At 35.7% G+C, this 18,880-nt stretch overlaps 1 protein-coding gene across 6 annotated transcripts in view; it reads left to right on the plus strand.

Annotated features, from left to right (window-relative positions):
- Positions 1–18,880, plus strand: part of MEI4 (meiotic double-stranded break formation protein 4) — a 235,737-nt gene that overhangs the window by 153,026 nt on the left and 63,831 nt on the right. For 4 of the 6 annotated variants that reach the window (XM_008529850.2, XM_008529849.2, XM_070558995.1 and 1 more), the window contains one exon: positions 8,688–8,819. The exons of the other annotated variants lie outside the window; for them this stretch is intronic. In XM_008529850.2, coding sequence (XP_008528072.1) covers positions 8,688–8,819 — 132 coding nt within the window. The remainder of the gene's footprint in view (positions 1–8,687; positions 8,820–18,880) is intronic. 6 annotated transcript variants of the gene reach the window in all.

Below are 18,880 nucleotides of genomic sequence, written 5' to 3' on the forward strand. Positions count from 1 at the left end.
TATAAGAAAATACATAAAGACAGTTCAGTGAAATTTGGAACTTCACAAAAGAGATTGAAACTATAAAGAAGAACCAATAAGAAATGTTGGAGATGAAAAACACAGTGGTTGAGATAAAGAAAAATTAGGACCATCGGAACAATAGTGCTGGTATTATGGAGGAATGAATCGGCAGTCTTGAGGACAGACATAGAGAAATGCTTACAGTGGAGGAGGGGAGAGAACTACAACTAGCAAGAAATGAAGCAATTCTCCAAGAAATATATGACTCAATTAGGAAATGCAACGTAAGGATTATAGATATTCCAGAGGGAGAAGAGGAGAATGGAGCAGAAAGCTTGCTCAAAGAAATAATAACTGAGAACTTCCCAAACCTGAGGGAGGAGCTGGAAATACAAGTGAAAGAAGTCAGTAGATGTCTTGACTATATCAGTGTAAAAAGACCTACTCCAAGGCATATAGTAGTAAAGCTGGCAAAAGTCATTGACAAAGAAAAAATATTAAAGGCAGAAGAAAATAACCTACACAGGAGCCCCTATCAAGCTTGTAGTGGATTTCTCAGCAGAAATTTTACAGGCTAGGAGAGAGTGGAAAGACATATTCAAAATTCTGAAAGACAAAAACATGCATCCAAGAATACTCTATCCAGTGAAAATATCCTTCAGATATGATGGAGAAATAAAAATTTTCCCAGATAAGCAAAAGTTAAGGGAGCTCTTCCCCACAAGCCACCCCGCAAAGAAATCCTCAAGAAGGCCCTCATACCAGAAAAAATAATGAAAGGGGCTACACAGCCCTGAGCAAAGAGAAAACTGGGTTGGCAAAATCAGAAAATTGCAGCTATCAGAACAGGTTAGCAAACAATTTCAACATTAAAGAAAAAGGGAAGGAAAACACAAAAAATAAATATAAACTTGTCAATTTAACTACAAACTCACAACACAAGATGCAATAAGATGTGACAAGAATAACTTACAGGGGAAGAAGGTAGGGATGGGATCAGCTTAGTCCAAGGAAATAGAAGGCTATCAGAAAATGGACTAGCTTATCTACGAGATTTTTTATACAAACCTAATGGTAACCACTAAACAAATAATTAGAACAGAGAGGCAAATGATAAATAAGGAGAAAACTAAGAAAACCATTATAGAAAACTACCTAACCGAATTGGTAGTCTAAAATACACGGGGCGAGGAACAAAGGAAATTTAGAAGAACTGGAAAATGAGTCTTAAAATGGCAGCATCAAGCCAAATGTAAATAGACTGAATTCTCCGATCAAAAGACACAGAGTGATGGGATAGATTAAAAAAACAGACCAAACAATGTGCTGCCTCCAGGAAACACACCTCAGCTACAATGACAAACACAGGCTCAGAGTGAAGGAATGGAAGATGATACTCCAAGCTAATGGCACACTAAAGAGAGCAGGTGTCGCCATATTTATATCAGACAAAGTAGACTTCAAGATAAACAGGTAAAGAGAGACAAAGAGAGGCAGTGTATAATGATAAGAGGGACTTCCGACCAAGGCATAAGACTTATAAATAATATATGCATCCAACACAGGAGCACCAAAGTACATAAAGCAACTGTTAACAGACCTGAAATTAACAACACCACAATAATAGTAAGGGACCTCATCACCCCACTTACATCAATGGATAGATCATCCAGGCAGAAAGTCAACAAGGAAATAGTGGAATTAATGGGAAAAAAAACAGATGAACTTTATAGATATGTATAGAACACTCTATCCAAAAACAGGACAATGCACATTCTTCTCAAGTGTGCATGAAACATTCTCAAGGATAGACCCTATGTTGGGAAACAAGGCAAGCCTCAATAAATTTAAGAAGATTGAAGTCGTATCAATCATCTTTTACAACCATAATGCTATGAAAGCAGAAATCAACTACAAGAAAAAAGCTGGGAAAGGACAAAGATGTGGAAACCAAACAAGATGCTATTGAACAACCAGTGGATCATTGGAGAAATCAAAAAATATCTGGAGACAAATGAAAATGAGAACACACCATACCAACTCATATCGGATACAGCAAAAGCGATCCTAAGAGGTAAATTCATAGCAACACAGGCCCACCTTAACAAACAGGAAAAATCTCAAATAAGCAATCTTAAACTACACCTGACAGAATTAGAAAAAGAACAAACAAAGCCCAAAGTTAGCAGAAGGAGAGAAATAATAAAAATTAGAGCAGAAATAAATGAATTTGAAGCAAAAAAGACAGTAGAAAATATCAATGAAAAAAAGAGCTGGTTCTTTGAGAAGATAAACAAAATTGACAGACTCTTAGCCAGACTCACTAAGAACTTGCATAAGTTCTCTGAACTAGCTGTGGGATGAGGAAGTCTCTGAACCAGCTGTTGGATGAGCCAAAATCATGCCACCTCTGCACCAACAAAATGCACAACCTGTACCCTGTTTGTCGTCTTCCCTAATTCACTTCTCTTTTTTTTTTTTTTTAAGGATTGGCACCTGAGCTAACAACTATTGCCAACCTTTTTTTTTTTTTTTCTGATTTTTCTCCCCAAGGCCCCCAGTACATAGTTGTATATTCTAGTTTTGGGTGCCTCTGCTTGTGGTATGTGGGACACTGCCTCAGCATGGCCTGATGAGCAGTGCCATGTCCATGCCCAGGATCTGAACCAGCAAAACGGCAGGCTGCTGGAGCGGAGCACATGAACTTAACTGCTTGGCCATGGTGCTGGCCCCCTGATTCACTTCTAAATCAGTGTCTCAAGTGAGTACTTCTGACAGGCAGAACCCAAATCATATGGAAAATCTCAACCAGAGGTAAATCTGCGGAAAATTATTTCTAGCTCTTCAGTCCCTGAAATGGAGGAAGATGTGCTAGAATAGAAAAAGATGGCCTGAGTATTGAGTGAGTCCTTCCACAGTTTCCATAGTGCTTTGTGAACTATTTTTTTCACGTCAGGTTATTTCCTAAATAGTTAAACATTGAGAAAGGAGGTAAGAAAGCATTAGTGAAATACCCAACATAAGTTTTTTAAAATCTACATAAGAGTATGCTTTTTTTCAGGTGCTAACATAAAAATGTTTTAAATCTGAAATCTAACAAGTGGTACTTTAGAATTACAAAGGGTGTGGGTCTTAGCCAATTACATAATTAAAAAATAATCATAAATAACTATGATTTTCTTTGGTAACAAATTGATGTGGTTTTAGTATTAAGTTGATTTAAAAAACTATTATTGAGAGCTAGTTATGCATGTCCAGATTTATAATAGAAATTTCTTTTGCAGTCTATAATCCGTTCACTTTCTTATTATCATTGATTAACTTTTAAAATGAAAGTATTTTATTAAACTATCAATTTGATATATGCCTACATGTAAGTGTTTATCCTAAAGGACACAGGTAACGTTTCCTAGTTTCAGATGGATTATTTATTTAGCATTGTCATTTAAACATCTCATATATGAAGCTGTGTCTCCTCAATATGACTTTAAGCCCATATAGAACAATAACAAATCAGATGCTGTTTCTTTCTTTTGAGATACTACTTGAAGCCTCATTTCTCCAAGATTTGTGAAAGGATAGATTAAATGAAATTCCAGCTATGAGTTATATACACCATAATGTGCTTTATAATCAAATGGCCTTTCTTCTAATAACTATAGGATATAGTTAATTTTACATTTATTTAATGATTTATTTATTTTACATTTATTTAATTAGATTTATTTTTCATGCTTCTAGATGAAAATTTAGAGTCCCCTATTTTTTCTCCTCACTCTAAAGCTCATCTATCTTGACTAGTGGCAAATAGAGAAGTCCCCACTGAACCCGTACCTCTCCAGCGGGGAGGCAGAACTCAGAGTGCACCAAGAGCTCTCCCAAAAGACATCATCAAACTTCTTCCTGAGTGACATCAGTGTCATGGTTGAGTGAGCTTGTCCTGGACTCTCTCCCCTCCAACATTCAACAAAAAGGAGCAACCATATTCCAACAAACAATATCCTAATATCACAGGAATCGTTGGAGACCCACAGCAGCCACACAACAGAGGGCGGAGAGGCTGGACCACCCCTTGGAGGTGCTGGAACGGGGTAAGAAAGATCTTCACTCCCTCCCCTAAAGAGTGGTCGCTGTGCAGGAGGCTCCATGAGGAAAGGAGTGGGGGAGGGGCTCCATGTCAGCAGGATCACCCCGTGCTCCCACGGGCCCTTGCTGCCCAGGCAGAAGCCCTCTGACAGGGGAAAGCTTTCATGTGGGGTGACCTCATCAAGCCAAGACCCCAGGAGAGCAGATAGCGAGAGCTGATCTGGAAACCAGGCCTGTGCACAAGAGAAAGCCCCCACCACCACCTGGCTCTGTGCCGGCCATTTCCGCTGAAGGCAGGAGGGCTCAGAATGCGCGCCTCTTTCTAATAGCAAAAGGCTGTAACTGCAACCAAAAAATATCACAATGGGGAAGAGCCATCCATCTTCCCATATCTGTCCATCTTCCAGCATCTGTCAGTTCATCAAATCTCCAGACCAGAGGGAAAACAGGCACCCAGAATTATTTCCTGAGGACTCAGAAAATAGTAAAATAATGGACAATGAATTCAGAATAGCTATCATCAAAAAATTCAATGAGGTAAAGAAAAATATAGAGAAACAAGTCAACAAGTTCTGGAGTTACTTCACAAAAGAGATTGAAACTATAAAGAAGAATCAATCATAAATACTAGAGATGAAAAATAACAATGGAAGTAATAAAACATAATACAGAATCCCTGAATACCCGTGTGGATGCCACAGAGGAGCAAATAAGCATAATAGAAGATAGACAGGTTGAATGGCTCCAGAGGAAGAGAGAGAACTAAGACTAAAAAGGAATGAAGAAAATCTCTGAGAAATAGCTGACTCAATGAGGAAATGCAATATAAGAATTATTGGTATCCCCGAGGGCGACGAAAAGGAGAATGGAGCAGGAAGTGTGCTCAAAGAAATAATACCAGAGAACTTCCCAAGTCTAGGAAATGAGAGAGAAATGTGTGTGGAGGAAGTTTTCAGGTCTGTTAGATATGTCAATGTAAAAAGACCTACTGCAAGGCATATAGTAGTAAAACTGGCAAAAGTGAATGGCAAAGAGAGAATACTAATGGCAGCAAGGCAGAAGAAAATAACCTACAAAGAAACCTCTATCAGACTTTCAGCACATTTCTCTGCAGAATCCTTATGAGCTAGGAGAGATTGGAATGACATATTCAAAACTTTAAAAGATAACAATCTTCAGCAAAGAATACTCTATGCAGTAAAAATATCCTTCAGATATGAAGGAGAAATTAAATCAAACAAACAAAAGCTAAGGGACTATGTAGCCACGAGACCCCACTTACAAGAAATCCTCAAGAAGGCCCTCATACCTGAAAAAAGAAGAAAAAGGAGAAAGAAGTCACAAAACACAGAGTAAGAAGACAAACAGATAGAATCAGGATAGGATAGCAAATATACAACTATAGCATTAGGATAAAGGGAAGGAAAACACCAAAAACAAAGATAATCTTATCACTTTAACCACAAACTCAGAATACAAGTTGGAATAAGACATGACAATCATAACTTAGGAGGGAAGGAGGAAAGGGACTGAATCAGTTTAGGCTAAAGAAATAACAGGCCACCAGAAAATGGACTATTTTACATGTGAAAGTCTGAATACAAACTTCAGGGTAGCCACTAAATTTCAAAACAGAACAGAGACACAAAAAATAAGTAAGGAAATAAGAAACTACAGAAGTCAATTTGTAGGCCAAAACACACAGGACGAGAAACAAAGGAAATGCAAGAAAACCAGAAAATGAGTGACAAAATGACATCATTAAGCCCTCATGCATCAATAATCACCCTCAATGTAAATGGATTGAAATCTCCAATAAAAAGACATGGAGTGGCCAGATGGATTAAAGAACAGGATCCAACAATCTGTTGCCTCCAGGAAACACACCTCACCTCCAATGACAAATACAGGCTCAGACTGAAGCGGGGGAATATGGTAATCCAAGCTAATGGCAAACAAAAGAAAGCATGTGTCGCAAGACTTATATCAGACAAAGTAGATTTCAGGATAAGGCAGGTAAAGAGAGACATAGATGGTCAGTATATAATGATCAAAGGGACACTACATCAAGAAGAAATAACACTTAGAAATATCTATGCATGCAACACAGGAGCACCAAAGTTCATAAAGCAACTATTAAGAAACCTAAACGAAGATATTAAAAATAACGCAGTAATGATAGAGGACCTCAACACTCCACTCACATCATTAGACAGATCATCCACACAGAAAATCAACAAGGAAATGGTGGAATTAAATGAAACGCTAAAACAGTTCAACTTAATAGACATATATAGAACATGCCATCCAAAAACAGCAGAATACACATTCTTCTCAAGTGCATATGGAACATTCTCAAGGATAGACGATATGTTGGGAAACAAGGCAAGCCTCTATAAATTTTAAAAAAATTAAAATAATAACAAGCATCTTCTCCGATCATAATGCTGTAAAGTCAGAAATTAATTATACGAAAAAGGCTGAGAAAGGGACAGAACACAGTACCATTCACAGCTACAACAAAAAGAATAAAATACCTCCCAGGTGAATTTAACTAAGGAAGTGAAAGACCTACACAACGAAAACTACAAGGTTTTCCCGAAAGAAATGGATGATGACATACAGAGATGGAAAAACATTACATGTACGTGGATTGGAAGAATAAACATAGTTAAAATGTCCATACTACCTAAAGCAATCTGCAGATGCAATGCAATCCCAATGACATTCTTCACAGAAACAGAACAAAGAATCCTGAAATTCATGTGGGGCAACAAAAGACCCCGAATTGCTAAAGCAATGCAGAGAAAAAAGAACAAAGCTGGAGGCATCACAATCCCTGACTTCAAAACATACTACAAAGCTACAGTAATCAGAACAGCATGGTACTGGTACAAAAACAGGTGCACAGATCAATGGAACAGAATTGAAAGCCCAGAAATAGAACCACACATCTTTGGACAGCTAATCTTTGACAAAGGAGCTGAGGGCATACAATCGAGAAAAGAAAGTCTTTTCAACAAATGGTGCTGGGAAAACTGGAAAGCCACATGCAAAAGAATGAAAATTTACCATTCTTTTTCACTATTCACAAAAATAAACTCTAAATGGATCAAAGACGTAAAGGTAAGACCTGAAACCATAAGGCTTCTAGAGGAAAATGTAGGCAGTACACTGTTTGACATCAGTCTTAAAAGGATCTTTTTGGACACCATGTCTTCTCAGACAAGGGAAACAATACAAAGAATAAACAAATGGGACTTCATCAAACTAAAGCGCTTCTTCAAGGAAAACAGGATTGAACCAAAAACCAGCCCACTAATTAGGAAAAAATATTTACAAGTCATATATTCAACAAAGGGTTAATCTCCATAATATATAAAGACCTTACACAACTCAACAACAAAAAATCAAACAACTCGATCAAAAATGGGCAGGAGACATGAACAGACATTTCTCCAAAGAAGATATAAGGATGGCCAATAGGCACATGAAAAGATGTTCATCATGACTGATCATCAGGGAAACGCAAATCAAAACTACGCTAAGATATCACCTTACACCCATTAGAATGGCAGAAATAACCAGAACAAATTGTAGCAAGTGTTGGAGAGGTTGTGGAGAAAAAGGATCCCTCATACAGTGCTGGTGGGAATGCAAACTGGTGCAGCCACTTTGGAAAACAGTATGGAGATCTCTCAAAAATTAAAAATAGAAGTACTATATGACCCAGCCATCCCACTACTGGGTATCTATCCAAAGAGCTTGAAGTTAGCAATTCCAAAAGTCTCATGTACCCCTGTGTTCATTGCAGCATTATTTACAATAGCCAAGACATGGAAGTAATCGAAATGCCCATCAACTGATGATTGGATAAAGAAAGAACATATGATATATATATACAATGGAATACTACTCAGCCATAAAAAAGAATAAACTCGTCCCATTCACAACAACATGGATGGACCTTGAGGGAATTATGTTAAGTGAAGTAAGCCAGATAGAGAAGGACAATCTCTGTATGACTCCACTCATATGAGGAATTTAAACATGTGGACAAAGAGAACAGATTAGTGGCTACCAGGGGAAATGGGGGGTAGGGAGTGGGCACAAAGGGTGAAGGGGTGCACCTACAACACGAGTAACAAACAATAATGTACAACTGAAATTTCACAAGATTGTAAACTATCATAAACAATAAAAATTAACTTAAAAAAAAAACTTTTTCCTCTTACCTTTTTAAAATCTATATCTGTATCTGTATTTAGTGAGTAAGGGCTTAAGAGTCTTGTTTAATCATCTCTTTTATTCATTCAGTATGTAGTCTATCATCTAAACACTTATATTATGTCTTGATACGTTAGCTAAAACTTCCATTTCAGCCCCCTGTCATACATTTCAAAACATTAACTGCTAAAAAATTTTTGCCTATATTATTTTCTATTTCACAATTCTGCATGAGATTGACCCAGGATTATGTTGATACTTTTTGTACTCCCCATATCATGGAGCTCATAGTAAAGTCTAAAATGTGCTCACTAAATATATTTTGACCTGACTGGATAGAGAATAGAAACTTTCTCGTGTTTACTCTTTAGTTTCAGGTCCAGCATTGTGTCTCTCAGTGTCTGGTGACCCTGGGAAGTTGCAGCTTGTTGAGAAAATCTATAATATCTCTGCTTCTGTCAGAAGTAAACATCTTCGCTGATGATCTGGGTACCATCAACCAGGTACATATAGTGTGAAACTGTAACTCGCATTTATAGGTAATACAGCTATAGGCTTTCTTTTTCTCCTTTTCTCCTCCCCTCTCTTATTGCCAGGCTGATATTTTAGTTATCACCTTATTTCTAATGTATGTGAATACTATTGCTGTGTACTGAAATTGTAGAAAGATACTGTCAGAAAATAATTTTCAAAATAAGACCATCTTGTCACCCTAACTTGTATGTATGTGCAAAAGGTGCCATTGGTGACAGCAAAAGAGGGCTTAGATGAGTGGCCTTAAATCTCTCCAAGCAGGCAGCATGTTCCTAAAGCAAAGCCGTGAGAGAAGTGAACAGGAGAGGATGCTAAGTAGTGAACAGCCTCTAACCAGTGGTCCTTGTCCTTAACTGCTCATGAGAATCATCTGGCTAACTTTTAAATATCCTTTTGCCAAGTCATATGCCAGTCCAATTAAATGGCGGTCTCTGGGGTTAAGATACAGGATTCGGTATTTTTATAGCTCTCCAGGTGACTCCAATGTGTGGCCAAGGTTGAAAAACAGTGCTCTAAGCACTTGTATCTGGGCAGAGTCTCATATCACTGCTGATAATTGTGTCTAAGGAACAGAAGTCATACCTGTATTTTAATGTTGACACTGGTATATTATGTGTTTCCTTTGTCAGCTCATTGAATATTTTTACTGTCTCTATGGTAGAATTAAACAGCACAATTAAAGGAAATTAGAGACAAGTATAAATTTTTTGGTAAAGAGTAAAATAATTAATAAGAAAAAATATATACGTATATAATTTTAAATAGCTTTTAACCAGGTACTTACATCTAAGTTCTCTACATTAAATGACAGATATAAAAATATTATATAATCTAACTGAATTCAGTGTACAACATGGTAAATCATCCAGTCAGCAGTTTCTCAAGTGACTATTATGTGGTAAACTCTCTTAAGAGCTCTGTTGGATATCAAAAAAAAGTAATTGTTAACAATCTCAAGGAACTGAAAATCCATTTGAGAAGAAAATAACGTACATCTACTAATTAAGAAAGAGTTAAGTGTTAAAATGCGTAGTGCTGTTTGTAGGACATCCAAGATCAAGAATGTGATCAAGGTAGGTTGCAAGTCCCTGAAGATACTTCATGGAAGAGGAACAACTTGAACAATGGGTTTGAATTGGAAAACAGAGGATAACAGAATGTAGAGGCTCTGGGTGTTTTTTTTTTTTTTAAAGAGTCCCCAGAATTCTAAGGAAACAAGGTGAGGTCTTAACATTTAAAAACAGGAAACAATGTGGGAAATACGTTTGATCTAATTAAATTATTTGGAGAATAACAAAGTGTAGAAAATAGATTTTTATTTACATATTCTCATTCAGTTTTCACAATAACTACATGATGTAGTTAGACTCTTTACCCAGTTTATAGATAACAAAGTCAAACCTTAGAGTTGTTAAACAACTTGATCAAGATTGCAAAGAACATAAGCTAAAGCCATAATTCAAAACCAGGAATTCTGATTGTTGTCATGTTAGGATAGGAATAACAATAACACACAGCAATAACTAGTTTTTGGAAGGTAATAGTGTTAAAATGCTTTACATGAATTGTCCTAATCAGTTGTTTCAATAAGCCTTCAAAATGTCAGTATTGTTGTTTAAGGACAAGAAAACTATTGGTTAGCATTCTTAATAGACAACAGAATCCACTCCAGCCAGTTTAAGCAGAAAAGGATGAATAAATAGCTGTGGAATTGTTGGGAGGGCTGAAGAAAGGCCCTCCAGGCTGTGCTTTCATGAATGACTCCCATAGTCATACAGCAGAATTTGGCTGCCACAGGAGTTGCTGCCTTTGCCATCATGACCAGGAGGCTGCCTGCTGAATCAAGAAGATGCTGCTACAGTTGCAGGGTCCAGCAAGCAGTCCTGCCATGAGGTACAGCAGCCAAATGTTTGCCCTGTGCTCTACCTGTCTCACTATGTGACTCAGTTTCAACCATAAAGTTTTTGTAAATTATTCGTTTCTAAACCAACAACATATTCAGAACCCTAGCAGTAAAGAAGTATAGAAAATGTAATTTTATGTTTTTCAGTTTTTTTACTGTAAAAGGGTGATAGAATGACTACTGATATAGTCAGTTCAAGGTGTCCATCACATCTAAGGCTCAGAGATTCAGTAACATGCTAGTAAGAGATGGAGTCAGCGTAGGAGGGAAGACTGGGTAAAGGCCACTTATTTAGAACTCTCAATGCGATAAATCTTCCACAGGCAGCAGAAGAGATAACCACTGCATATAAGAGGTGATATCCAAAGGACTCAAGGAAAGATTTAATGTGAAGGGCAGGGTAGAATCAGTGGACAAATTAATATTATAAAACTGAGAGATAGGAAAAATAGTATCACTGAGAAGAAATAGGTAACTGGGAAGGAATACTTGTTTGAAAAGAGAAAAAAGTTGAGTTTGGGTATATCAAATTTGAGGGAACATGATGTAATCTAAATGATGGAATTATGAAATTAAAATTTGAGGGGAAAGAGAGGATCATACATAAAAATTTGGTAAGTATCATTATATGACAATCATGAAATGTTGAAAGAGAACAGAGACTCAGAGAAAAGTAGGATGGAATGGGAGAGGCAGTTGTACAGACAAGGAGAGAAGACAAGCTTTATTTTCATATGTATATTAGATGGCTGTTATAAATGTCAGGTTTAAATGGTTTTAGATTTTTGTCAGATAGAAAAAGTAATACATATTTACTATATATAATATGGATTATGAATAAAATCTATAAATAAAAATATAAATACTAAAAATCATACTACACATTCTGCTTTCCAGTTTTCTTTCTGTTAGTTTTTTCCTTCCCTAAATATTTGTATCCTACAATGCATAGTTTTGTATTCTACTTTCTCTTGTAACATCATGAGGACTTGTCACATGTTTTAATTTTCTAAGGAAATGTGATTTTTAGTGACTTAATTGTATCTTGTTCATGTTCATTGATTTATTTAGTCTTATTGTTGGACATATAGCTTATTGCTCAGTGAATTTTGACCTCTGATATAAAACTTAACATTAATCATTTTCCAAAGCTGATTCATGGAGATACCTTGTAGAAGTTGACTTTATTGCATTAACCATGAGAAGAAAATCAATTGATAGAAATAGAACCAGAAATAACAGAAATAATTAGATTAGCATACAGGTATTAAGACAGCTATTATAATGTTAAAAGAAAACATGAATAATAAGGGGAAAATAGGAAATTTCAGCATAAAGAGAAAAGCAATGCGTATCAAAAAAGTTGTTAAAAATATAATAGGTAAATATGAAAAAAGATCTTTGCCAATAATCTCAACAATTTAGATTAAACAAGTTAGATTACACACATTCCTTGAAAGATGAAAATTACCAAAACTGACTCAAGAAGAAATAGAAAATATAAGTTACCCTGTGCTGATTAAATAAATTACATTTAAAATTATAACTCTCTCCACAAAGACAACTCCAGGACCAAATGAATTTTATCATACGTTTAAAGAAGAAATGATACCAATCTTACACAAACTCTCTAGAAGATAGAGGAGTATAGAATATTTCCTAACTCATGTTATTAAGCCTGCATCACCTCAATATCAAAACCAAAGACATTACAAGAAAAACAAAAACCTCAGACCTGTATCTCTCATGAACAAAAGTAAAATCCTTACTGCATATTAGCAAATAGAATCCAGCAACATATAAAAAGAATAGTACATGATGATCAAGTGGGATTTATCCCAAAAATGCAATATTGTTTTCACATTCATAAAACAATCAAAATGACTCATAATGTTAACAAACTTATAAAGAAAACCCATATGATCTCAGTATATGCAGAAAAGCCAATTGGCAAAATTCACTACCCATTCATGATTTGAAAAAAACAAAGTACCAAAGTAAGAATAGAAGGAAACTTTCTAAACATGATAAAAGTTTTTTCTATGAAAACCCTGCAGATAGACCCAGTGATGACTTTCGCCCCAAGATTGGAAACAAGGTAGGGATGTCCTCACTCAGCACTTCTGTTTAGCATTGTACTAGAGATCCTAGCTTTTGCAATAAGGCTACTGTACTTTTAGAAATGAAGAAGTAAAATTGTATTTAGAGTCAACATGATCAGGAACATAGACAATCCTAGAGAGTTTACCAAAAAGCTACCAAATAGATAATCCTGAAATAGACCCACCTGTATACAGTCAACTGATTTTAGACATGTCTTAAGCTAGTTCAGGTGGAAAAGAATGGATCAACAACTCAATATAAAAATGAGAAAGAGAGTTGAACAGATCTTTCATAAAAGAAATATACTAATGGCCAATAAAAACATTAATAATATGCAATATTATTAGTCATCATAGAAATCCACTGAACAATGACCAGAATGGCTAAAATTAAAAAGAGTAACAATACCAAGTTTTGGTGGGGTTGTTGGAACTCATAAATTGCTAGTGGGAATGTAAAACAGATGGACAGTTTCTCAGAAAGTTAATTATCCCCTTAGAATATGGCAGAGCAATTCTGCAGCTATGGTGACATAAACAGTTGTGCAAGATTGTTCATGGTATTCTTAATTTGATACTCTTCAAATTGAACAATGAACAATGTTCAAAATAAACAATCTTGTACATGGTATTCTTAATTTGAAGAGTATCATTCTGAAAACAACTCTTATTGCCACTGACAGGAGACTCAATAAACAAATTATCTTAAACGTATTCAGTGGGATACTGTTCAACCCTCAAATGTGTTGAGTCAATGATACGCATAACAGCATAGATGAACCTAAAAAATACTAGGCTGAGAAAAATAAGCCAGACACAAAAGAATGTATATGGTATGATTAAATTTCTGTGAAGTCCTAAAGCAGGCCAACTAATGTCTGGTGAAAATCATAGTTACCTCTGGGGTGGGCCTGGGATTGACTGGAAAGGGGAATGAGGGTTGGAGTGTGGTTGTGTGGGTATATGCAGTTGTCACATCTCATCAAAATGTGCCCTGAAGATTTGGGTGCTCCATTGTGTATAAACTATACCTGAATTAAAATATATTTTTGAAATTAACAATTTTTTTTCTGAACCAAAAATAAATATAATAATTTTTCCCAGTGCTTTTATACTCCGTTCTTTAGCTCACTTTAAAGACTTTGGTGATATCATAATGAATGCTAAGATGTCATCAAGAACTTTATGAACAGTTTTAGTTTTTAAAGATGAAAAATTTCTAAATAGCCACTAAGTCAAAAATTATATATATAATATGCTGCATATGAATTTGATTTGATTTCTAATATATTTGTTTAACAGATGCAGGAGAGATTCTGTTTTATAAAAATTAATGGGAAATTCGATAGTAATTATAATAGATATTTAGTGAGCCTTATGTGTAAAACACTATTCTAAATATTCCATACTCTACCAAGGCTTTTACATATCTTTCTTGTTTAAAATAGATTAATTTTAATTTTTATTTTATATCATTTAATTCTCCCAACTATACTATGCAGTGGTATTACTCCCATTTTACAAAAGAGGACATTAAGGATTAGAGAGTTTAAAGAGCCAGCCCACATCATAGTAAGCACAGCACAGGTTACTGACCACAGGAAGTCATCTGACGGCAAAGTCTGGAAGATAAGCTATGGGATATTTTCTGTTACTAACTGACCACCTTAGTTCTTTGTATTTCACTGACACTGCTTTATATTTTAATTTGTCTTCTGCGACTGGTATGTATATTATGCCCCTTATTTTTCATAGAAGTAAAATTATAGTAGACAGTATATTCATGTCATCCTGTTCTATAGCTGTGTTTATTTGAATGCAGTTTTCTTGGGTCTTGAAAAAGTTGTTTACATGATGTTGAGGATAAAACTTTCCTGATATCTTGACAAATATGTATTTTGTATTCCTCTGTTTGAGTCTTTTCTTTACCAGTTGCTTAGAATTAAAAGTCTGTATCTGTCATTCTTTTTGTAGAGGCAGAATTTCCTCATGATTATTGTATATTTACCATCCTGTGACATAATCACCATAGTTTTCTATTTATTTTGGAAATAACTTTGAAAAAGTGTCTCCTCTAGGATTCCATATACTACTGACATTGATTTTGTAAGGGCCTGCATTATTTGGCTATTCAAAACTGAAATAAAATCAAGATATTGATTTTAATTTCTCAATCATTGTGCCACTGGGACCTTGTGATGGAAAATTGTGTGAACAACTCCTCCTTTGAATGGTTCTTCCTCTTTTCAGATAGAATTCAAGCAGCTGCCATCCAGGAAAAGCCAGTCAGTAAACAAGTAGTTACAGAGAATCCAGGAGGTGAATATCTTTATAAAAAGCAATAGACATGTTTTTTAGGAAGTTTTCCGTTTTGTTTATAAGAATTTTATTAATAAGTTTACAGGTTTCTCTAGATATCTAGATGTTATGTGGTTTTCACAGAATCAGACTTCTGATTAGGCATTACTAAAATTTTATACTACTGAAAGTTGTTTTATCAGTATATTTTATTTTTAAATTTTAACAAAATGTGTTTTTTTAAATGTCTAATGTGCTTTATTGTGGAAAGGTGACGTGGAAAAAGAGACATATGTTTGGTTTACACTTTATATGAACCTTAAGGAATCCTAACTCCAATCCTAGCTCCAATCTTGGCCCCATTAAATACAAAAAAAAACATAACCCCACCTCATTCATAAGCAATGTGCTGCTTTCCTAGGTAAAATCTAGTTTATCTTCAAGGCCCTGGCTGGAGTGGAGCATCCCAGAATCATGTGCTCTGAAGGTAGAGTAGAATGTACCAGTTGACTTGAGGTGAGGATAGCAATGATAGCATTTCACAAAGACACTGAAATCATTAGAAAGACAGATTTTCTGGTTGTGAAATAAAATCAGATAGGCAGAAAGAGAGAATCCAGAAACAAGGCATAAACTAGGCAATATTGAGATTCACTGGAGGTCCAGTCTTAGCCCTGGCTAAATAGCTGTCAACACCTGTGAGCAAACTCATGGTTATATTGTCAGATTGAATCCCATGAGTCAGAGAGAGCTTATTTAACATCAGCTTTACCAATAATTTCAAAGATATAGCCAACAAAGGGCACAGATGCCACTGAAGGAGATTTGAGGCATCTTGTGTGGTCCCCATATGTTTCAAGACCGAAGGAGATTTGGGACATCCTTTGTGGTCCCCATATGTTTTGTCTCTGCAGGATATGTGGGGCATCCCATGTGGTTTCCCATATGTTTGGAGACTGAAGGAGACGTGGGGCATCCTGTGTGGTCCCCATATGTTTGGAGACTGAAGGAGATGTGGGGCATCCCATGTGGTCCCTATATGTTTGGAGGAGACACGGGGAATCCTGTGTAGTCCCTATATGTTTGGAGACTGAAGGAGATGCGGGGCATCCTGTGTGGTCCTCATATATTTGGAGACTGAAGGAGGTATAAGGCATCCTGTGTGGTCCCCATATGTTTGGAGACTGAAGATGCTGGGCATCCCATGTGGTCTCCATATGTTTGGATACATCTCTCTGGCCTCGAATAATAGATGAGGTCCCCAAGTGAGAGATTTTGGAGTTTCTCACACAGAAGGAGCTTTAAATTGTTAAACATCTCCATTTTATAATGCAGAGAATTTTACAGCTAATGTGGCCATCTTCAAGGAGCCATGTCTCATAGATTCTGAGTCTATGTAGTATAAATAGTTCTTTAGCCAAGAACTTTCTGCTAAGGACATTCAATATGTAAGATTTCCTCCTAATAGCAAATACCAGGAAGTCCAAATGATGAGGAGATAGGCCTGGTCGTCAGCTTCCTTTTATTTCTCCTGGGGCATATCCCCAGGAAGTACCAGCAGCTTTGCCTTCTTCCCCCCAATTTGCTATCAAGTTCCTGAGGCCTCAGAGTGCTAGGAGAATTGTTTATGGAGCTGAGTCAGCTTAGAAGGAAAATTTCTTTATAAAGGTATATTTCAGTTGTTGCATGGTAAATAAGTTTATGGTATCTCCCTCAAAAAGTATCTGTATAACTTTTAAGAAATAAAAGATTAATACAAAGATTATACAATGAACTACACACCAATAAGAAAAAAGAGAGAAGCAATCCAAAGGAAAAATGAGCTAGCGATGTGAAAAGGCATTTAATAGAAGAGGAAACCTGAAAGGAAAATTAGCAAAGTGATGCTCAACTTCAGTAGTACCGGGGAAATGCAAATTTAAAAAACATTAAGATGTTTTGCACTGATTACATTGACGTAAATTTAAAAAAAGTAATTTTACAACGATATCACGTGTTAATTATTATGTGAGGAAATGGAATTCATCACCCAGTAAAGTTAAAGATAGATATCCTCTAGGATACAGCAGGTCCACTGTAGAAAGAAGACCCATACGAGGATGTGCATTTTAGCATTTCTGAAATTGCTATAAATTGCAAATAACAGTGTCCATTTTTAAAAGATGCCTGGATGTGGTATATCAAAATGAATATTCTGTAGCAGTTAAAATTCTTTGTGTATTAAGCAGTTAGGTCTTTGTGTATTAAGAGTGATAGATTTTGAAAGTGTGATGTTGAATCGTAAGAATGAAATATCCAAGGAGGAGAGATACCCAAGTATACCAGTTTTGAAAATTATATACAAAAGACAGTTTTTACACACACACAAGACACTCTTCCAATATAACCATACTTTTAAAAATTTCTCGAAGTAAATATGAGAAAATATTAATGTTGAAAAAATATTTCAGAATTAAAAATATAAAATTGATTTTAAAAGAAAAAGCCTCCTTGGCTATCAGAACTATATTAATTTATAGTGAAACCTCAGTTTTTAATGGCTTTTTTACAAAAGGATATTTCACCTTAGATGCAGTTCATACCTCTATCTAATCAGCATGTTTTTGGGTACAGTAGCCAAGCTATTAAAAATGAATAATGCTTTTGGAATATTAATAAGCATGGAGTGAAATCTAAATTTAGAGTATTATGTGCATACTTCTATTAAATACTTCAGAAACCTAATGTTTACAAAGTAGATTAAATTTCTACATGAAAATAGATTTTTAAAATTAGAAGAAAAGCATGTTAGCAGAAGAAAACTCTGCTTCCTACATCAGGAAGCATTTTTAATTTTCAGATGTCTGTTTAACTTGTTAAATAAAATAAAAGCTAAGCAACTCATTTATAAAAATAGAACATGCAAATTAAACATTCTGACTCTGGAATGAATTTGTATATACTTTCTCCAAAATAAACTAATTTTCTATATCGGGGCAAAATGTAACAACAAAATAAGCATTTTTTAATAAGATAAAGAGAAAAATAATCATTGCTCTGAGCAAGAAACAGCTGACCTATTTCAGTTGAGAGAGGAACTACATTATTTTCTGAAGTTATGCATATTTTGATCATATCCAAGACCTAGGAAGCTTGGCTCCATCAACAATCAATCCTCAGGGAGAATAGAATTTGCATCAGACTGTGCTCGAGTGGACAGCAAAGAGATTAGGAGACCTTGGCACGGGCTTTTCCTTTTTTATTTTGGCTTGTTTAACAAGAACTCAGGAGAAGTTCCTGATAATGAGCTCTATTTTAGATTAGTGCAATTTCTCCTTTACCAGTGTTTTTGATACAAATAAGTAAATATTAGGTAAGGATGAAACAAGGCTTAAAATTCCGCTAAATTCACTATAGGACTAAACAGTTCCTCATCGCTGAATGCCTTTTTGAAGCTGCTGCGTATTAAGAAGAGCTTGTTTCTGTGAGCTCAGCTGCCAACAAAGATGCACAAAGATAGGGCGTTTGCCACATGTAGGCTAGATCTGTTTAAAGTCTCCATGGATAAACGAAGTCATTGTGGCTAAGAGCCTGAGCTTTGGAATCAGATGCCTGGTTAAAATGCCATGCAGTCTCTGAAGTAGTCTTGTCAACAAATCAAACCTGACGACTCTAGAATGATTTACAAACTTATAGGCAATACAGAACAGAGGAACATGTTAAATTAACCATGATGATACAGTTGGTA

This window comes from Equus przewalskii, chromosome 9 (genome assembly GCF_037783145.1).
Source record: "Equus przewalskii isolate Varuska chromosome 9, EquPr2, whole genome shotgun sequence".
In the NCBI taxonomy this organism is placed as follows: domain Eukaryota; kingdom Metazoa; phylum Chordata; class Mammalia; order Perissodactyla; family Equidae; genus Equus; species Equus przewalskii.